This window comes from Lampris incognitus, chromosome 10 (genome assembly GCF_029633865.1).
Source record: "Lampris incognitus isolate fLamInc1 chromosome 10, fLamInc1.hap2, whole genome shotgun sequence".
Classification (NCBI taxonomy): Eukaryota; Metazoa; Chordata; class Actinopteri; order Lampriformes; family Lampridae; genus Lampris; species Lampris incognitus.
The window spans coordinates 27613003-27635368 of record NC_079220.1 but is presented as its reverse complement, the minus strand read 5'-3'; the positions used below and the strand labels follow the sequence as shown (position 1 = coordinate 27635368).

The 22366-nt window shown below is 47.8% G+C and overlaps 1 protein-coding gene across 1 annotated transcript in view; it reads left to right on the top strand.

Annotated features, from left to right (window-relative positions):
• Window positions 1-22366, top strand: part of plekhh3 (pleckstrin homology, MyTH4 and FERM domain containing H3) — a 52789-nt gene that overhangs the window by 26859 nt on the left and 3564 nt on the right. Inside the window, exons 4-12 of the mRNA XM_056287716.1 lie at window positions 5275-5457; window positions 7445-7602; window positions 13798-13921; window positions 14078-14375; window positions 16134-16341; window positions 16570-16697; window positions 17847-17967; window positions 19655-20143; window positions 21192-21383. Coding sequence (XP_056143691.1) covers window positions 5275-5457; window positions 7445-7602; window positions 13798-13921; window positions 14078-14375; window positions 16134-16341; window positions 16570-16697; window positions 17847-17967; window positions 19655-20143; window positions 21192-21383 — 1901 coding nt within the window. The remainder of the gene's footprint in view (window positions 1-5274; window positions 5458-7444; window positions 7603-13797; window positions 13922-14077; window positions 14376-16133; window positions 16342-16569; window positions 16698-17846; window positions 17968-19654; window positions 20144-21191; window positions 21384-22366) is intronic.

Here is a 22366-nt window from a genome sequence, read left to right as displayed (position 1 = left end):
CCCTTTTTTCTCCCAATTTAGTGGCCAATCGATCCCTATTTTAATTCAAACACCCACCCTTGTACTGCATGTGTTCTCCAACTGCATCTCTCTGGCCAGCAGTCTCGAAGGAGATCGCCTCCCCACTTTCGTGACAAGGCGACTCCAGGCCGAACCACTGTTGTTTCCGACACACACGGAGACGCATTCACGTGACGAACACAAGCCGACTCCGCCCCCCTCCCGAAGACAGCGTTGCCAATGATTGCTGCTTCATCGAGTCCGGCCATAGTCGGATCTGATGAGACCGGGGCGCAAACCCCAGTCCCCAGTGGGCAACTGCATCGACACAAAGCCGATGCTTAGACCACTACACCACCGCGGACCCCACGAGCGGCCATTTTGACCCGCTCATGGTCAAAATGAATTGATGGTCATGGTTTTAGATCATTTTTCATTTACATGTTGATCGTGCAGCTGTATATTTTAAAATAGGGAAGGAAACCTTGTCTTTGCATTTTATTTTAATCTGTTTTAATAAAAGTGCTTGTGACATCTCACATGTGGCTTTGACTAAAAACTGAACATTTAGCCCACTTCGTAGAAAATACCGAGATATATATCGTGTATCGCCATTCAGCCTAAAAATACCGAGTTATAACTTTTGGTCTCTATCGCCCAGCCCTAATGGGCAATTAAGTTAAATTTAATGTTTGATTTGGCTTGATATGTTGCTCAATATGGAAGTGTTAGATGATATTATTGATAGTTCTTCTTGCTCCAAAATGCCCAGGCTACCACCGGAGTATCTTCTTGACGATGTTACACCAAATTGACTGTCGAACATTGCGACTTGCGCACAAACACTTTCTACGCATCAGTATCACGTCCATTTTGAACGGAAAGCTGGGATTGCCGGTGTGAGAACGAACTATTGTGACCCACGAGATTATGCCAAATCCACCAATACTGAAGAAATTAACTTTAACAACTTGAATAATTGAAATCTCATAGTTTAGTTGTATGTTTCCTGAAGAATATACAGAGCTTTGAGTGTTTTATTTATCATCAGCTTAATTTCATAAAATATATCATCAAGACTTGTGCCTGAGATCAAGACGAGACTAAGACAAATTAGGTCCAAGACTGAGGAGAGATCCAAGATCAAGGGGATTTTGGTTTCAAGACTGGTCGTAAGAACTATAACCCTGGCAGTAAGATGTCTTGTGTTGGCGACAGGTGTTATGTCAAGGCAGCTCACATATCCAGCTCCGCCTGTCTTTACTCCATTCCCATCCCCACAGGCCATCCGTCAGCAAGACCTGTGCCACTTACCTGCGAGGTTTTATTCATGTTAAGTTTTGATGCTGCTCGGTTCTGATGTGGTGTTAAGCCAACTCCAGGGCTTCTGCCCTACTGGCTATATAAAGAGGGTTTATTGTGCATTCAAGTCTGCTAGTTCTATCATATAGAGGCATTCTGAAACAGGAAGCATAGCCTGAGAGAGTTAGCCGTTGCCCCCCTACTTCCTCCAGTGGGCCAGTTCTTAACTTCTGGAGAACTGGTGGTAGTGGCTGTATTGCATGTGAAACTCCCCGAGAAAACCACTTTTTAGGCAAATAAAGAAGGGGAGTGGTAGGAGGTTGGAGAGATGAAAGTAAATGGTGAGAGAATGAGGGTGGAGAGATCGAGGGAAAATGAGCGCTGGCTGACAGGTGGCATGCAGCTTGCCAACCACAGAGGAAGCTGTGATGCGAGTGTGGCGTCATAACCCCCCTTTCTAGGCAGGGGGTTCGGAGCTAAAGGTACTTAGCCCAATTGTTCTAATTTGAAAGCACATGCACACTAAAGGCCAAATGCACTCACAAATGCATACAAGCACATAAGCACAAACAAACCATTGCCTGACAGCCAGTCTATGGCAGCCCTGCCCATTTCCAAAGCCCAGAGCGGTCTAGTCAGCCTGCCAGGGTCCTGTACCAGCCTCTCCATTAACCCTCAGGTTGAACTTTGACCTCTCACTAGAACAGCTTTCATCCATTCCCCCACTTCTCCCAACCCCAGCTGCATTTTTCCTTTCTCTCTCTATCTGTATACACCGCTTCCAAATTGGTTTCGATGTGTTATGAGTAATAAGAAGTTAAATATTTATTAAGAGTAATTTTCTAAGTGGGGGTGTCGTGTTTTTCTGGCATTTGTTCCCTTGGGACTCTTGAGAGGGTAATGATGCTGTATTTCAGAGCTATGGCTATGCAGGGCCTAGGGGCAGCCTTGAGCGCTGCAGCCTGCCTGGTGCTCTGTGGTTGTTGGGGGGCGGGGCAGATCTGGAGAATGCCTCCTCCCTCTCTTCTACCCTCTGTGTTAATGACAAATCATTCCTGCAGCTCTCTCTCACTTGCTCGCTCTCTCTCTCTCTCTTTACCGTCCTAAGTGGAAATTATACTGGTTGCATGCTGGCCCTAATGCCTTTGCCATTAGCTGACTGTATTTTTAACCTGCTTCGGGTTAGAGATCTTTTAGGTCTCCCCCCTGCAGTGATTATGTTTAACCCTGTCTAATTAACCCTCGTATTCACCTCAACACGGCGTACTGCCACAAAGACACACTGCAACAGACTTCATGGACAATTACATGTCATGGAGATTGTCTTTGAAATTTTATTTTTTTAACACACACACACACTAGACAGGTGGGTATAAAAATTATGTCAGAACTTTTTCCACTCTTAATGTGAAATTGCAACCTATAAAAATAAAGTAAAAAAAAAATCAAAACTATTTTAGGGAAAAATGAAAAATACAAAACTCACCTGTCAAAGTTGAATAAGTTTATCTGGACACAATGTTTATTGAGATATGTTTCATCCCTCATCTAAGTGACTGCTTCAGTCTCAACTGACTGCAGGTATCCCCACCCTTATAAACAGAACAGTGGCATAACGACCGAAACCAACGATCAGTTTCATATGCAAATATGAGCGTGACCATTAACTAGAGTTACAGTCGGGGTGTCTGGGTGGCGTGGCGGTCTATTCGGTTGCCTACTAATACTGGGGGGGGGAATAGCGTGATCCTCCCACACGCTGCGTCCCCCTGATGAAACTCCTCACTGTCAGTTGAAAAGAAGCGGCTGGTGACTCCACATGTATCAGAGGAGGCATGTGATAGTCTGCAGCCCTCCCCGGATCAGTGGAAGGGGTGGAGCAGCGGCCGGGACGGCCCAGAAGAGTGGGGTAATTGGCCAAGTACAATTGTGGAGAAAAGGGAGGAACCCCCCCCCCCCCCAAAAAAAAGGAGTTACAATGGTCATGTGTACTACTATTCACAGAGGATTGAGAATGTTTGCAATCACAGCATTGTAAGATGGTGACAGATGTACTCTTTGTCCCCCCCCCCCCCCCCCGGTTCAGGGATGGTCGTTTCCTCTTCACATAGATGACATAGATGGCCTCTTTGACTACCCGTTCAAACCAGCGTTTCTCCCTATCAAGGATGTGCACATCCTCATCCTTGAAATAGTGGCCGCTGGCCTGTAGATGGGTGTAGACTGCGGAGTCCTGGCTTGCCATGTTAGCTCTCCTGTGTTGTGCCATCCTCTTGGCCAGCGTCTGTTTGGTTTCCCCATGTATAAGTCACATCAATCCTCCCGGCACTTAACAGCGTACGCACTATATTGCTTTGTTTGTGCTGGGGGACCCGATTCTTGGAGTGGACCAACTTCTGTCGCAGCGTGTTTTGGGGTTTGAAAGCAACTGAGACGCGATGTTTGAAAAATACTTGTCTCAACTTTTCCGACACGCCCACCACTGGGTTACGCTTAGGCAGCTGTTGTCCTTCCCCTCTCTTCGATCAGCTGGTGCACTGTTTGGGCATCTTCCTGGTTTTGACAAACACCCAGTTAGGATAACCACTTAACCAGGGCCTGTTTAAAGTGGGATTTCTCCCCTTCCCCAGCCGGTGGGGATGTTCACGCATCTATTCTTAACCCATGTGTCCCCAATCCTCTGTGAATAGTACATATGACCATTGTAATTCTAGCTAATGTTCATGGTAATTTGCATATCAAAACTGGTCATTGGTTTTGGTCGTTATGCCACTGTATTGTTTATAAGGGTGGGGATACCTGCAGTCAGTTGAGACTGAAGAAGTCACTTAGATGAGTGATGAAACATTTCTCCCAATAAACGGTGTGTCCAGATGAACTGATTATACTTTCTGGGATTTTCTTACCTGGATTGCTGAGCATGCATCAAGACATAGCTGGAACTGTTTCTCTCATGCTTGGGTCACAACTAAGTAACGAGTCAAAGGGTTTTAAGTTTCAAGCAAATCCAAGTCAAAAGGGCCAAGTCCCTAGATGGCAAACAAGTCAGGTCACAGTTGATATCAAGTCATGTCTGTGAATGTTCTCATTCATCCAGGTCATGGTTATCCAAAGTAATTGAACCAAGTGCAACTGGATTTGGTATATATCCGTGAAGACGTTTCGCCTTTCTTGGTCTAGTCAGAAAGGCACGAACTGATGAAGCCTCTTGGATGAGAGGCGAAACGTCTTCACAGATATATACCAAGTCCAGTTGCACTTGATTCAATTCCTTTGGATATCAAGTCATGTTAAGTCAATTTTAGCATATATTGTTCTCTCAGTAAAGCTTGCTGAAATGATGGTACCATATGTCTACAATCAATGAAAACTTCATTTCCTCACACAAGTCAGCAATTAATATTACAAGTCATTTTGAGTCATCTTAAGTCGTAAGCAATTCTCGATTTCATGCATGTTCAAGACCAAGTAAGACTCAAGTCATCAAAATTGTGACTCAAGTCCAGGTAATGACTCATCCCTCTGTCAAACACAATTATGTACAACTTGTGAAATACGAGATAGATAGCGGTAAGCTGTTTTTTTGTTCTTTGTTTTTTTCCCTCTATTAGACAATTGACAGCAAAAAGTGGACAAAAGAGCCAGATAAAGGGAGATGACGTGACCTATGTTCAGTCAGATCCAATCCAAGGATCTCACATGTTCACAAACAGATTAAGGTTTTTCCACAGTCAACAGAACGTACATACTGTTTTTTTCTAATACTGGCATGCGTTTTTGCCCTCAAAACGTCCATGTCTTTGTGTCTTTATGTTGAGCATCGTACCATGACAAATTCCTATATGGTACAAACTTACTTGACCGTTTATGAAGTTGAGCTTCACTACTTGAACAATCACATTGTGGCTAAGTGAGCCACCAGGATGCTTCTCATTTTGATGTGAACTTTGTCTGTGTGTGTCCCCACTACAGGGTGGCTGTTCAGGGAGGTGCGTGGTAGCTGGATCAAGCAGCGTCGCTATTGGTTTGTGCTGAGCCAGGACTCGCTGGATTACTACAGCGGCCCAGAGAAAGGAGCACGACGTCTGGGCACCCTGGTCCTCACTAACCTCTGTTCTGTCATCTGGCCGGACAAACAGACATACAAGGAAATGGGTGAGGGCACACAAGTGTGTACACGCACACGCTTCAACACATAGTGACTCATTTGCATATTCCTGTGGATAATTTCGTTTAAACTAACAACACGGGCATCTGGGTAGCGTAGCAGTCTATTCCGTTGCCTACCAACATGGGGATCATCGGTTCGAATTCCCATGTTACCTTTGTCGGGCGTCCCTACGGACACAATTGGCCGTGTCTGCGGGTGGGAAGCCGGGTGTGGGCATGTGTCCTGGCCGTTGCACTAGTGCCTCCTCTGGTTGGTCGGGGCGCCTGTTTGGGGCAGGGGGTGGGATAGCGCATGATCCTCTCATGCGCTACATCCCCCCGGCGAAACTCCTCACTGTCAGGTGAAAAGAAGCAGCTGGCGACTCATGTATCAGAGGAGGAATGTGGTATTTTGCAGCCCTGCCCGGATCGGCAGAGGGGGTGAAGCAGTGACCGGGACGGCTCCGTTGAGTGGGGTAATTGGCGGGGTACAATTGGGGGGAATAAGGGAGGAGAAAAAAAAAAAAAAAAAAACCTAACAACACCTATGCTAGTTGCCTTTATTCAAGCAGTACTGGTGACCAAACATTTTTAATTGTCCACAGGAAGTTGGCCCTGGTTTTTTGCGGCCCCACTTTTCCCTTTCCATAAGCATTGCAGTGCTGAATAGGTTTAGGGAAACCCCCAATGTGTTTGGTCCAGTGCTTAGCCTAGCTTTGGGTCTGGAAATCTTTTCTGACTAATCGGTCTGGGCATCTCTCGCCGCTTACGTGATGAGCGAAATGCATCAAATGGAGAATGAAGATGAAAGTCCATTGTTTTTATGGGAAAGGGAATGAGTATTACTCAAACCAGTCATTTTCTTTGTTGGCCTTGTTTGTCTATCATTCAATGGAGGGCGTTATGTCCTGGTTGACTTTAACCAACCACATAAAATGTCCAAAGCAAAGTACAATCCCCCAACCCAAGCATAGCATTTACTAAGTCATGCCTGGGACTTTCCTAGACAGAAGTGTGCTTTTCAACAGTGCCTTTGTCACAGGTTCCTGTTGGTTGTTTCACCAGTGAATATTTGTGTGTTTCCCTTAAGCTGTCAAGAAATTTGTCATAGAAGAAGAGAATTAAACATGGTTACTTCCTCTGAAAATCTCTGGTGTTTACCTTGATATATTAGTTCCCTTTCAGGCCATCAACCTCAACACCTGACTGTTCCTTTTTATGGCAGAGTCATGACAGAGCACTGAACAGGTTCAGAAAAGGCGAGACATTTCCAGTAAGCCAATATGTTGGCCCCAAACTGTCTTTAGCTTCACTTTTCATTTGAACTTTGCTAAGAAGCTAAACAAAGAGAGGTCTAGGGCCAAGTTACATAGCAGGAAAGGCTGATAACAGCTGTAGATGAGACAAGGCAGCCTGTGGTACGTCTAATATGGCCTCTGCACCAGGAGGTGTGCTTTTTTCCTTTTCTTTTTTTTGCAGATCCACCAAGAGGAGAATCACGGAGGGGTTTCACACTTGTGTCCTAACGCCTCTCTGAGATGACCTTTCTTGTTTGGTTTTGGTGGAGTCAGGGGTTTTTCTCATGCATTAAGTCATTCCCCCAGCAGACTTTTCATGATATGGGGGAAAAACTTTTTTTTTTATTCCACCACTTGTAAGACACTACAAAAATTAACCATCAGAACTTTACTCCATTTTTATTTCATGCAGCTTTTCTCACACAAGTTTGTCCAAATGTGATTTAGTTTTTTATTAAAAATTACAATATAGGGAAGCCATCAAAGACATGGATGTTAGGGTCTGTGCCTCTGACCGAGGCATGGCAAGTAGAGCTGGATTTGGTCCCTGTGCGCTGCATTGCGGCTGCCTGCTGCTCCTACCATGGGTGTTTAGGATGGGTTAAATGAAGAAGATGAATTCCCCCATGGGGTTTAATAAAGTAAATCTTATATGGAGTTCTTACATGGACGCTTTTGGCATTTTTTTTATGCAGGCTGCTGGAGCATCACAGTGTATGGGCGTAAGCACTGCTATCGACTGTACACCAAACACTTCAACGAGGCTGTGCACTGGGCATGTGCTGTCCAGAAAGTAATTGATACCAAAGCACCAGTGGAAACGCCTACCCAGCTCCTCATCCGAGACATTGAGGTAGGACACACACACACACACACACACACACACACACACACACACACACACTGACATTGCTAAACTGCACGTGACAAACATACACGGTGGCTGCACACCATGTTCCTCATTGCCCCCTGGCTCTGTAACCTGTAACCATGGGAGCCACACGGGTACACAAGGCCAGGAGTCCAAAATCTTCCTTTGCCTATATCGTACCTTTTTTCTGTTGAATTACCTCATCATCCATTCTGCTAACAGAGGACACAGGCCATAAGTCAGGTTAACTGGTAAACCACCTATTGGCTATATCTGTCATTTAAGAGGAAGATTAACTTGAACATTTACAAGCCACACATAAGCTACATATTATCTTTATAAGTTTGTGTGTGATGAGTGAGAGTCTGAGTCGTTTCACAGTATCTACCAAAAATCATACCCTCATTGTAAGAACAAGACTCACCTGCATTACGGATCATTGTCACAGTAAACTTTATGAATCATTTAATACTACTATTATGCCCTAACCTATTTAATCCTTTATTATCTGTTGTGGGCTCCCCGGTCTGGGTAAAATGCAAGACGGGGACAAACTAGTGTTGCAGAACTCAAATACACAAACATTGGAACTGAATCAAACTGCAGTTCTTCCTGGTTGGAGTCCTTCTTTACAGTGCGCAGGGAGACTGAACAATGGTCACTTTGGAAGACAGAAAGGAGAGGGAGTGAGACACAAGAGGGAAACAAGTTACCAAGCTGTCTTTGCCGTTCATCCGTTGTCCATGGTAGTCCCTCACTCCACCGTCTGGTTGCCAGGGTCACTCTGCCTCTAATGCCTCTGTCACAGACCATGGTCAAAAATCCACGTCTCCTTTTTCAACAAGCTGTACTCACGCCCCCCCCCCCCCCAAAGTCTTGGTCTTTTTGGCTTGAGTAGAGTGATTGCAGAGTAGCTGCAGCTGGTGGTTAATTGGATATGGCCGTCAGCTGCTCTCTCTCTAGGTCTGCCAGAGAGGTAGGCATGGTAGTATTGGGAGTTCAGGACTACTCCCAATAGCTTCTGTGTAGGTGAGCCCTCACATATCCCTCCCAATGGCTTCATGCTGGTGCAGGGAGCAACAGCCCAGAGGCACTCATCCCTGCGGGAGATGGCCATGGCCCTCCCCAGCTTGGTGCACTACCTTGAAGGCAAAATCCTGCAACTCTAGAAAACAGTGTGTGATATGTGGATTTTTCCCTTTGTTTAAGTAGAGCCGTTTCAATGGTGCATGATTTGTCACTAGGGTAAACTTCCTGCTTAATAGGTAATATTGCTGTGCATTGCCCATTTCAGTGCCAAGACTTTCTATAGTGGCACGATTCTTATGCTTAAGCAGTCTACGGCTAATATATACAATGGGGGTGCTCTACCCCATTTTATCACCTGTGACAGGACTGCTTCAAGGCCGGACTCCGAGTCATCTGCGAGTAAAATGAAGGTGCACTTGAAGTTTGGGGTAGCCAAGACTGGTTCTCTGCAGAGGGCCTCTTGTGGTTGGATGAAGGCCGCTTCGGCTTTATCAGAAAGATAGGGACTGGGTACAAGTAACTGGTTAACTACAGTCATTCTGACTTTTTGTATCCTATACAGCAAACCATTTGGTCATGCAAAGTTAGAATATCCGAGTTCACTCACCCCCAGGTTGGAGGACTTCATCTATACGTCTCTCTGTGCTTGAGCCAGATTTGGATCATGGAGTTGGGCATCTCCTGGTTCAGCAAAGGGAAATTCTGAGAAGACCTCCTCTGATCTAATCTCCTTGGGGGCTGGTCTATGCTCAACTCCCTCTTTAGCTGACTCCATGGTGTCTTTCTTGGAGGGGATTCATGCTCTGACTCCCTTTCAGACTGGCTGGAGCTTTCCTGGTGGTTGGTAGGTACTACAGCACCCATTTTAGCAGTAGGGTGTCCGCATCTTCTCTTCCTCTTTCGGTGCATGGTGTTTCCACCACTCCCAAGATAACTTTTGAGAGTCAGGAGAAGAGGGCAGTCTTTACCAATTAATATAGGCACTGGGAGGTTGTTGGCCACTCTGGCTGGCAAGGTTGTCTGACCTTGGGTGGTCTGAAGGTCCTTATATCACCATGTACATAGGCTACATCAACCTCACCTGCCACAGGTTTTCATACATACTTGGGTCTGACAAGGATTACTTTGCTAACAGAGTCTAGCAGGTCCTCCGTGTCTCTTCCCTGTGCCCATACGGGGATATGCGGGGCCTTCACATCTTCATGCTCCCAGCAGGAGGTGACATAAAGGCACATTGGGGTGGCTAAGTCAGCAGATGGCATGGTCACATCTGTCTGGACAATTCCACACTATGTGGCCATATTTTCTACATGTTTAACATCCCCTTTCATCCCTCTCACTGGCTGGTCTTCTTTGGCTGGGGCTACCACTGGCCAGTGTTCTCTGGAACCTCCCTCTTTCAGGTCTGTCTGTTTGGCACCAGCCTGTGCTACCCCTCCCTTTCCCAAATTATTCTTTGGCGGATCACATCATCTTTATGGTTACCTGATGATTTTCCAGAAGGCTGACCAGGTGATCTACCCCCTGGGGACTGGCCTGGGCAGCATATTACTTGGCATCAGGTGGTAGGGCTCAGCTGCATCGGTCCAACACCACTTGCTCCACCGCTGAAGGCATATCCCCTCAGTCAGCCTACTTCGGTTAGGCAACAGAGGGATGCTGTCTGAGCACGGACGGCCTGGGTGGGGTCATACCTCCATCAATGAAACCTTTGTGCCCGAGCTGACAGACTGTATCCATACCTGGAGAGGATGGCAGTCTTCAGGGTGCGGTAAGAATTGGGCTGTGTGGGGGCAGGTCCTGACAGGCTTGTCGAGCTTCTCCGGTCAAGAACGGGGCTAGGATGTCTGCCCACTCTGCCTGTGGCCACCCTGTACAGTCTGCAGTCCTCTCAGATATCTCCAGGAAGGCCTCTACATCGTCCTCAGCTGTCAATTTAGTCAGTATGTCTCTGGATGTTATATCCTGGGAGCATTGGCCTTGCTGGGATAGTTTTTGCACGGCTGTGGCCAGGGTGACTTGGCTCTTTAAACATTCTGCAAGGGGTGCTTCCATTTCTCCTTTGCGCAGTTGTGATAATCAAAGTGTCTGCATTCTCCACCATATGTGGGCTCTCAGTCTGGGAAAAATGCTAGACAGGGACAAACTAGTGTTGCAGAACTCAAATACACTTTATTAATTAAGCGGTGGTGCTAAACCAACTGCGGTTCTTCCTGGTTCGGGTCCTTCTTTACAGTGCGCAGGGAGACTTAACAGATCACTCTGGAAGACAGACAGGAGAAGGAATGAGACACAAGAGGGAAACAAGGCACCAAACTGTCTTTGCCGTTCATCCATGTCTGTCTCTCACTCCACCATCTGGTTGCCGGGGTCATTCTTCCTCTAATGCCTACGTCACAGAATATGGTCAAAAACCCACGTCCCCTTTTTCAACAATTCGTGCCAAGTCTGTAGGCTGATGACATCAGTCTTTTTGGCTTGAGTAGAGTGATTGCAGAGTAGCTGCAGCTGGTGGTTAATTGGATATGGCCATCAGTTGCTCTCTCTTCAGGTCTGCCAGAGGTAGGCGTTGTAGTATCAGGAGTTCAGGACTACTCCAAATGGTTTCCTTCTAGGTGAGCCCTCATACTGTCTACTGCCCTTATTATACCTGCACTTGCAGTTTTATGCTCTTGGGATGAAAACATAACTGTTACACTGACATGTAACAATGTAAATCTATAATTTGCCTCTTTATAATCTAAGGCACACTTATACACTTGACATGAAATGTCCTCTTCACTATGATGCTACTATGAAGCAAATGTACTGTTACTACTTCATATAATAGTATTATATGATTATTATGTAACACTGTGATGTCAGTTGGTAATACGTCCATTTATCTGCCAATCACTGACTCTCTTGTAAATCGCTTTGGATAAAAGCTTTGCCAAATGTATAAATGTAAAAATAATTGGAAAACTAGTTTTAGCCCACTATCCTTCTATGTTACTCTTAACAAGGCCTTTGCATGTTTGGTGTATTTTCTCTGGCATACCACTTGACTTTACATCAGTCTTGCCACACATGTATTGCTTGTAAATATTATGACTATCATAGCTGTGTGTGTGTGTGTGTGTGTGTGTGTGTGTGTGTGTGTGTGTGTTTTGGAGAGACATCTGTCCCTGTACCTTAACACTGAGCAGGAGTAGGTGCAATCAGTTATCAAGTGGCAGCCATATTTTTTTAGAGCTGGGGTTTTCTAGAGATGTGCTGGTATCTCACCGAGCAGACTGATGAATTTTCTTGCATCACTGTCCCAGGGGGAGGCAGGGAGAGGGGGCACTCTGGCTGAGGAGGAGGGCCTTGGTGGGAACCGGCTGGGTCCAGATAAACACTCCTCTCCTTGGCCTCAGGGCACTGTAATCTCCCAGCCAGAGTCTCTAATCTCATAGAGAGCGGGTAATCTGCCTGTCTCTGTCTGCCCCTGTCTGCTACGTCACGAGCAGCTGAGCTTTTTGGACAAGGACAAGGGCCTACTTTCTAAATACTCCTCACCTTCTCCATCGGTATTGGGTATTCCCTCTGAAGATCGTCTCATCCCCCTTGACTGACTGACAAACTGACTGACTTGATTGTCCACCGGTCCGTCTCTTTTTTCCTCTCATTTTAGCACACTCTCTCTTAAATATGTACATCTTATTCCTTATCGATTGTAAGAATAGGGCAGAGGATAACTGCCACTACCAAATGAACAGCACAGTCTACTTATCTCTGAGCATAGATGCATGCATGTCCCTGAGATGTGAGAGCACAGATTCCAGTCTTACCCATGGACCCTTAGGCAGGAGCCATCTGTAAAAGAAATAAATCGGAGGAGGAGAGATCAGAGAAAGAGATATCAGGGATAAAAAGCTCTTTTGAATTATCTTTACATGAAACAATATTAAATGCTTCTGTGTCCCATTCCTTTAATCGATCTCACAGTTTGCAGATTTTCTAATGGTATATCCTAGGGAATATTGGACTATTTGTAGCGCTAATCCACGAATGGGTAGCATAAATTTTAAAAGTTGAGGGGTTGTCCGGGTAGTGTAGCGGTCTATTACGTTGTCTACCAACACGAGGAACTCCGGTTCGGATCCCCGTGTTACCTCCAGCTTGGTCGGGCATCCCTACAGACAGTTGGCTGTGTCTGCGGGTGGGAAGCCGGATGTGGGTATGTGTCCTGGTCGCTGCACTAGTGCCCCCTCTGGTCGGTCGGGGCGCCTGTTCGGGGGGGGGCTGGGGGGAATAGCGTGATCCTCCCACAGGCTATATCCCCCTGGCAAAACTCCTCACTGTCAGGTGAAAAGAAGCGGCCGGCGACTCCACATGGAACCGGAACGGCTCGGAAGAGTGGGATAATTGGACGGGTACAACTTGGGAGAAAAAGGGTGAAAACAATCCCCCCAAAAAAGTTTTTTTTTTAAAGTTGTAGTGTTTGTTGTGCTGCGTATGTTTTTTGTGTTGTACTCTAGAGTGCTCCACGTGTTCCACAGAGCATTCCCCCCAGTTCAAACAGACAAGCCGATCTGTCACCAGTGTGCACCAAGCACTTCAGAAGAATGTGTCAACTTTGCCCCACAAAAGGGGGGTAGGGGGGGAGGCTTGTCTTGTAGCCAGGGAGAACAGGGGCAGATAGGGAGGAGGACAGAGCCAGGGGCAGTGGCAACATTACTAATGGCCAACAGGTGCTGGTCGGCAGCAGCAGCAGCAGCATTGGAGGCTGGCTGTGCTGCTGAAAGACATCTAACCCACTGAGGCAGAGCAGTAAAACACACAAACACATGCACATCGTCTACACACGCACACATAACTCCTTGACACCAGCACATAAAATATAATGTATCAGCCATGCTGGTGCGGTTTGCTGGATCATCACTTGACCTTCCCTGTTCTGTGAAAGCTGCTGGAGCGGAATTGTGACACCGGTTACATTGAAACTGGTCAGCCCTGGCAGACGCACACAGAAACATAAACACGCAAACACATTCAATCGCCAACCCCTTTGCCTTGCTTTCAGACCAGCTTGTGCATTGAAAGGATATCAAAGTATGTTGATCACTGTTTCTTTCTATTGATTTTACCTTCTGTCAACCGCCCCCCCCCTTTAATTTCCTGTAGGAGAATAAGTTCAACCCCGAGGTGGTGGAACATATCTACCAGCACAACCCCATCTTGAAGTATACCCAGAGCCCCCTGTATGCACCTCTCCTGCCCTTCCCGTATGGCAGCCTGGAGCACACATGTAAGCACTTTAGGGGTGCACGTCACCCACATGTATCCAACATGCTTGCAAGTGACAAAATGTGAGAAATGCATCGAGTCAAGAGACGTGTTTGCTGCAAAATTCCTATAAAAGCATTCACTCTTCTTAACCCCCCCCCCCTCCTCCTCCTCCAAGACTACAGTGGGAAGGGCTACGGCACGGTGCGCGAGGAAGCTGTGAGGCTCTTCAACTGCCTGCAGCAACTGGAGTCGGCGCGGGAGCCCGTGCCGATCATCCAGGGTGTGCTGCAGACCTGCCTGGACCTGCGGCCGCTCCGAGATGAGGTCTACTGCCAGCTGGTGAAGCAGACCAGCTGCACGCCAGCGCCGCACACGGCCGCGCACCTGCGCTACTGGCAGCTTCTCACCTGCATGAGCTGCACCTTCCTGCCCAGCTCCACCATACTCAAGTACCTACGCTTTCACCTCAAGAGGTGAGAGATGCGCCCATGGGCATGGAATGCAAAAGTGGTGATGGGGGGGGGTTAGGTCTTTGGTGTGGTTTGGGAAAACACGTGTGCCAATTATTTCAGGGAACCTCTGGTCTTTGTCATTGTGTTTGTAAGGGGTGGGGGTGGGGAGGGGTTGAGTGAGTTGGGAACTGGGGAGAAGAGGTTGACAAGGGGCGAGAGTCAGAGGTACACCAGTTGTCAATAGCTGCAGAAAAATAACTGGTTCCAGACATCGGGACAAAAAGCAGGCGCCAGCCATGCTAACCACCAGTTCAGATATAGTAGCATCATATTCCTTTTGAATTGTTAGTGCATTACTCTCAGACAGATCCCTCGTTTTGGGGCTGGATTTGCAGGTCTGAATTAGCCCACTCGGTCAAGCACGCTAATATAAACTGTATTAGCAGTGCTAATCTTCCTCTTTAAGGGCTCCTCTGCAACACCATGTCATAAAATCCACCATAGATTGCTATCTATATGTCTGTACTCGGAGTCACCCCAAAGCTAATGGAACAGTTGCATGCAACTCTGAGGCGCACTCCCTGCGACTTGCCAGTGTGTCTCATAGCGCTCGCCTGCATTCTTACGCGCTCCCTCTCGCTGTCTCTCTCTCTCTGCGTCTCTCTCTCTCTCCTTCTGGATCAGTGTTAAAGCTACAGCTACAGTGGGGAGAGCAAAGGAATGGGCAGCGGGCCCAGAGAGCCTCCCTCCGCTCCCCCAGTGCAATGAAAATTCCTCCGGGGAAACGTCTGTATTCAAAGCGAGCGGGCCATGAGCCCAGTGTTAAGATGAGGAGAGGTGGAAGGAACAAGGAAAAGGGGAAGAGAATGAAGGAACGAAAGAATAGAAAAGCCTAGACTGGACCAAAGAGGGGGAAAGTAGACGAAGGATCGCAGACTCGACGGAACATTCCTAGTGATGTTGAAGCAGGATGAAACGCACCCTGTGGCCAGCCATGAGAGACGGACATAGGAGGGAGCGAGAGGGCCTCTTTCTGTCTGGTAGAATATTTGAGAGCCCCCTCAGTTTGCCTCTCTCTACCCCTTCTGTGTTATATTTATTTTGGGACGAACACTTTGATATAATTGCATCCTTCCTATTTCTTTTTTTCCCCCATGTTTAAACTGAGTTGAGCTCATGGTTCCATCAGGTTGTGTTTCGCACCCCTCACACTGCAAGGTGTCGGGGATTACAGGCCCCCGCTGCTTTTTGTGTCCCCTCTCTCCCAAAACACACACACACACACACACACACACACACACACGACTACCTCTCTCCTGGCCACTCCGCTGGGAGGAAGTGGCAGGTCACTCTGGTTCACGTGAGCGGAAACACCCTTTCCTGTTCCGTGTGCTGCCCAAAGTCAAACATGTTTTCTTTTCTTTCTTCCTCCTTTTTGAAGGACTGAAGGATTTTGAGACCTTTTTAAGTCCCCAAGAGTTAAAGTGAGAACATTTGTCATTCCTTGCCTCATTGACATTCTAGCTTTGCCAGCCCAAAGAAAATAAAGAACTCTGTCAAATCAAACGGGTGACGCAAAGCCTATAGTCCTAGCATAACACTTTGCAGACTTTGGATCTGAGTTAACATCATCGAAATAAACAAGTTTGACCCTTTTAATACATGTGGTATATTTTCATTTAGCTGACAGATGTGCAATTACATGTCGGGGAGGGCGCACACATACACACACCTACCCAGCCGCCTGATTCATACACTCTCCCTCTTTCTTTCTCTCAGGATCCAGAGCCAGAGCCCCGAGTCCGAGATGGATAACTATGCATCGTTCATCGGCGAGGCACTGGAAAAGACCAGGTGTCGGGAATGTGTACCCTCCTGGGAGGAGATCCAGATGCTGATGAACCGACAGGAGATGCTGTGCACCGTGCACTACCCGGGCCCCGGCTCCTGTCAGCTCTACATCAGCTCCCACACCACTGCCAATGAGGTGAGGACATAACCTGTCCTTGTTCCACCATAGCAGCCTCTCTCACATAGGTTGACCTCCGTCAGTCCTACTCACACCCACCATGTCGATGTGTTTTCACAGTGACGTATCTGTGACAGCAGAAGCATGCTATGCCAGTAAGGGTTGCATAGATGCGACCACTTCCCTTTTGAAATTTAACTCTTGCTTTATTCACCCCCTGCACCACACGCCCTTGTTCTTCACCAGGTGGTTCGGAGGATGCAGGAGAAGCTGGGTCTGCATGAGAGCAAGAATACGTTTGCACTGTATGAACAGAATGCACTGTGGGAGCAGCCTGTGGCCGGCAGCACTCTCGTCGCAGACATCCTGACCAGGTTCGAAAAGTTTAATGTCTCTCTCCATCCCTGTAAAAATGGACAAATGTGGGGGCGTCCGGGTAGCATAGTGGTCTGTTACGTTGCCTACCAACACGGGGATCACCAGTTCGAGTCCCCATGTTACCTCCTGTTTGATCGGGTGTCCCTACAGACACAATTGGCCGTGTCTGCGGGGGGGAAGGCGGATGTGGGTATGTGTCCTGGTCGCTGCACTAACGCCTCCTCTGGTCGGCCGGGGCGCCTGTTCGGAGGGGGCGGGGGACTGGGGGGAACTAGCGTGATCCTTCAATGCGCTACATCCCCCTGGCCAAACTCCTCACTGTCAGGTGAAAAAAAGCGGCTGGCAACTCCACATGTGTCGGAGGAGGCATGTGGTAGTCTGCAGCCCTCCCCGGATCGGCAGAGGGGGTGGAGCAGCGACCGGGATGGCTCGGTAGAGTGGGGTAATTGGCTGGACATAATTTGGTAGGAAAAAAAGGGGGGGGGGGTGAACAAATGCTGTGAGGAAGCTCATAAGCCCAACAAAGGCACTCATAAAAAAAAAGAAAATAAACAACAAACAAAAAGGATCCTAAAGAATAACATCTTCTCTATATCCATGCCAGGACTCAGTTACTTTTCACCAGCTGGAAGAATGTGAACAGTGTGGCGGAATGTGTTTTTATCTTCCTGTAGTTCGATACCTCCCACCCTGAAAGTTTTAACTGTTTTGACCTCGCCTGGTCTTGCTGGTCAAACACAACTTCCTGCTGGGATACTGGATTTGTGTCACTCCAGCTATCAGTAACCAGTGTAGCTGCTGGAGAGCCAAGGTGAAGCTGATGTCATTTGCTTGCACAAGGCAAAGTCTCCAACTTAACGATAAGGCATCTAGCCTGAATAAAAAGGATGGCTGTTTTAGACACAGACGCTCACGCCTGTTAGAACAGGTGCGAGCGTCTGTGTCACTGCAGCTCTGAGTGACAGGGTTAACAGGAGACTCGGTAAAAGCTTAATTTTTTACTCTGTGCTGTGACGTCAACTCCTGAAAAATAACGTCAACACCAGAGAATCAAACCATCTGAGTTTGCAGAGCACCAGTTGTCTGTGAGTATGCTATTCCCACTGCCCCCCCCCTTCTAAATCATCTTTCCCTCTGGCTTCCAGCTTGTCCACCAAAGAATCGGAGTCTGGCTCCCAGTGGAAACTCTATTTCAAGCTGTATTGCTTGTTGGATGCCGACAGCATATCAGTGGACAGCATCGAGTACCTCTTCCTTTTTGAGCAGGTAACGCACGAGAGCACGGCTCCTCCAAGGAGTGGGAGCAGAGCCTTTCTTTCTGAGACATCTAAGTTTGTTTTTTTTTGCCAAGCAAATTTTCACATACATTTCAACATGTATGTGCCAACTATGTTGGCGGCACGGTAGCCCAGTGGTTAGCACTGTCGCCTCACAGCAAGAAGGTCCTGGGTTCGAACCCCGGGGTTGTCCAACCTTGGGGGTCATCCCAAGTCATCCTCTGTGTGGAGTTTGCATGTTGTCCCCGTGTCTAGAGTGGGTTTTCTCCAGGTGCTCCAGTTTCCTCCCACTGTCAAAAAAGACATGCATGTTCAGGTTTATACTCCTGTCTGTGCCCCTGACCGAGGCATGGCAAGACGAACTGGAGTTGGTCCCCGGGTGCTGCACAGCGGCTGCCCACTGCTCCTAGCTACACAGCTAAGATGGGTTAAATGCAGAGAGGAATTTCCCCAAGGGGGTTAATATACTATACCAAAATTTAAAAAAAAAACTGGTTTTCCAGGGCATCTGGGTGGCGTATCAGTCTATTCCGTTGCCTACCAACACGGGGATTGCCGGTTCAAATCCCGTTTTACCTTCGGCTTGGTCGGGCATCCCTACAGACACAATTGGCCATGTCTGCAGGTGGGAAGCCAGATGTGGGTATGTGTCCTGGTCGCTGCACTAGTGCCTCCTCTGGTTGGTTGGGGTGCCTGTTCAGGGAGGGAGGAGGAACTGGGGGGACTAGTGTGATCCTCCCACACGCTACGTCCCCCTGGTGAAACTCCTTACTGTTCGGGCGTCCGGGTAGTATAGCGGTGTATTCCGTTGCCTACCAACACGGGGATTGGCGGTTCGAATCCTCATGTTACCTCCGGCTTGGTCGGGCGTCCCTACAGACACAATTGGCCGTGTCTGCAGGTGGGAAGCCGGATGTGGGTATATGTCCTGGTCGCTGCACTAGCGCCTCCTCTGGTCAGTTGAGGCACCTGTTCAGGGGGATGGTGAACTGGGGGAATAGCATGATCCTCCCACGCGCTACGTCCCCCTGGTGAAACTCCTCATGTCGAGTGAAAAGAAGCGGCTGACGACTCCACATGTATAGGAGGAGGCATGTTGTAGTCCGCAGCCCTCCCCGGATTGGCAGAAGGGGTGGAGCAGCGACTGGGACGGCTTGGAAGAGTGGGATAAAATAAAATTGGTTTTCCATGTGTATGAAATAAGTGAGAGTATTAGATAATATCAGTTAAGTCTATGAATAGAAGGGAAATTATAATAAGAGACACAAATAGATGTTTCTTCAGAATCAAGTGACCCTTTCAGTACCGATAATGAGATATAATTTAATGGCCTATGTTGCAAATGACTCATACCTTGTATTTCATTGCATTTTTTTTTTTTTTATTAAGTCATAAAAGTACTACAGGCCACAATAATAATAAAACACAATGCTTTAAAAGCATGACTAAGAGCACTGGCTGCAGTACGGGGGTGGGGGGGTGGGTGAAAGGCAGCCTGTCCCAGGAGTGGGTTCATTAGAACATTTTTCCTGAAGAGTCTTATAAAAGAGTTATGGGACAAAATGAAACAGGGTGGGGAAGGACAGATTTAAGGGGAGAGTTTTACTTACTGACAGACTGAAACTCCCTTTTCTCTCTCCCCATCTCCGTCTTGTGTGTGCCTCTGCGGGCCGCAGTGTCATGAGATGATGGTGCGCGGCCAGCTGCCTGCCTGTGAAGAGGACCTCCAGGCCTTGGCTGCCCTGCGGCTACAGTGTCTGATCGGAGACTTCAGCACCCACTCCCCCTGCCCCCCTCTGGACGAGCTCCTGCCCAACCACGTGGTGGAAACCCGGGTTCTCATGTCACTCTCTGCCCCGCTGACCATGCCCCCTTGCCAAATGGCAGCCCAGGGCTGCCCCACAACACAGCGCTTCCCCACCGGCCTGCTGTCGGGAACGCTGTGGAGCCACACAGCCACAGCGGCCCACAAGCAGAAGGTAGAGCAGGACCTGCGCCTGCGCAGTCGTCTGAAGGAGGAGGCGGCAGCCATCACGGGATCGATCGTAGAGCGCTGGAAAGGTCTGGCCGGCTACAGCCGCAGGGACAGCATGGCGGCCTACCTCACCATCGCACGTCAGTGGTCGGGGTTTGGATGCACGCTGTACGAGGTGGATTACTATATCGTGAGTATCGTGAGTTCATGTTACGGTTACTGCCATGTGTCTGTTTCTGGTTAGTTGTAGAGAGAGCGCGCTTGTGGTTTAGGAAAAGAGCTTGTAACCTGGTTGTTAGTTCATATCCCAGGAAAATCTGGTTCTGACGAGTGCATGAATGAGATGTGCTTTATGTCCTGTTAACCATTCCTTATAGTGCTCTTGAGCAAGGCACTTACTGTACAGCTACTCTGGATGGTATGTTCAGCATCAGTTAGAGTCAGCAGACTGGTTGTAAGATAAGATAGATTTTCGTTGAGGACAATTCACATGTTGTCCCGACTGAGTAGAATATGTCTAGTTTATAAAAGGTAGTATGATTTTTTATTTTATTTTATTTTTTTAGCTTTGGCATTAAAAGGATCTGCTTATATTTACTGGCCGCACATTGGAGAATAAACTAAATCTGTCAAACACAGGGCATAAATCCTGTGTACAGTTCATGTAAGCAGATCCATTCAGGAAGCAGGTGGGGTAGAGGAAGGTGAGCTGCAGCCAAGTATGCCTAACAGCAGCAGAGGCAACAGAGGTTTAACATTGAGCAACGTATACTGGTGGTTTCCTTCAGTTAAATAAACTGCCCTCCTAGCAGGAGGGATTGTGATTGGTGTATGCCAAACACATAGCTAAGAAAACCCAGTTCACCTTTCAGCAGGAGTAACCTCACTGACTTTTCTCTAGCCATTGGGTTGTTCTGCAGGCTCAGCGAGTTGGACCATGTACCATATATAAGATCATATGCAGTGTCCTGGGTTTACATACCATACCATATTGCATGCCATCACCTCTCTCCATCCTAGTTTTCCTTTCACACTTACCTGTTCCTGTTGAACAATGGGGGGGGGGGGCTACCAGAGCTACCATCATGCATGGTAGCTCTCATCGTAGATCTTGAATGGGTTATTGGAAAGGGCGCATGTGTGCTTTAAAGGTGTCCATTAGTAAGTATAGGCGAAGAACAAAGCTACAATAATGATGAACGGTACTAAAGCCTCGCTCCCTCCTCCTCCTCCTCCAGAGTTCGACAGGGAGTTTTTCACAGAAGCTGTGGCTGGGCGTGGCAGCTACGTCTGTGTCTTTGTATCGACAGGGAGAGGCAGAGGCCCTGGAGTCCTTCCCTTATGGCCAGATCTGCACCTATGGCGTCTCGGACAGCAACACCTTTAAGATCACGGCTGGAGATCGGGATCTGCTGTTTGAAACCACAAAGGTAGGGTGGCCTCCAGCACATATAGCACAGCATTAGCAGCACATATGAATATAGACAGCGGGGTATCCAGGTGGCATGGCGGTCTATTCCGTTGCCTACCAACACGTGAATTGGCAGTTTGAATCCTCGTGTTACCTCCGGCTTGGTCGAGCATCCCTACAGACACAATTGGCTGTGTCTGTGGGTGGGAAGCTGAATGTGGGTATGTGTTCTGGTCGCCACATTAGCGCCTCCTCTGGTCGGTCGAGGCGCCTGTTCGGGGGGAGGGGGAACTGGAGGGAATAGCGCGATCTTCCCATGCGCTACGTCCCCCTGGTGAAACTCCTCACTGTCAGGTGAAACGAAGCGGCTGGCGACGCTGTGTATCGGAGGAGGCATGTGGTAGTCTGCAGCCCTTCCCAGATCAGCAGAGGAGGTGAAGCAGTGACCGGGATGGCTCAGAAGATTGGGGTAATTGGCTGGATACAATTGCAAAGAAAAAAAAAAAGGGGGGGGGGTCCAAATAAATAAATACAGACAGCGGTTTTTAACCATGCTCCTTCCAGAGTCATACATGTACAGGTTTGGGATCAAACCAAATCAGTCCAGCTGATTTTCACTGACCTGCACATCTTACACTCTTAAGAAAAACATTAAATCAGCGAAAACCTGTATACACATGGCAATTGATGGACCTATGGTCATGGAGACTGATGGGAGCGGAGGCTGAGGAGGAAAATTAATCTGTAAAACCATCTGTTTCAGTGGCTAATCCAGTAAAAAAAAAAAAGGCAGGTCTAAACACACTGCAATTTTCTTAGACCCAGTTCAACTTAAGACCTTTACTGTTCTCTTTCTCTTGAACCTGTTCATCTCCTCCATCTTCACTGTCCTGCCAATTATAAATTAAAAATGAATTTTAAAGTCTAAAAGCAGGTCTGGTGTATGTTGATCCTGCTGTATCCTGGCTGTACAATATATCTTTACTGCAGTCTGAATTTGGA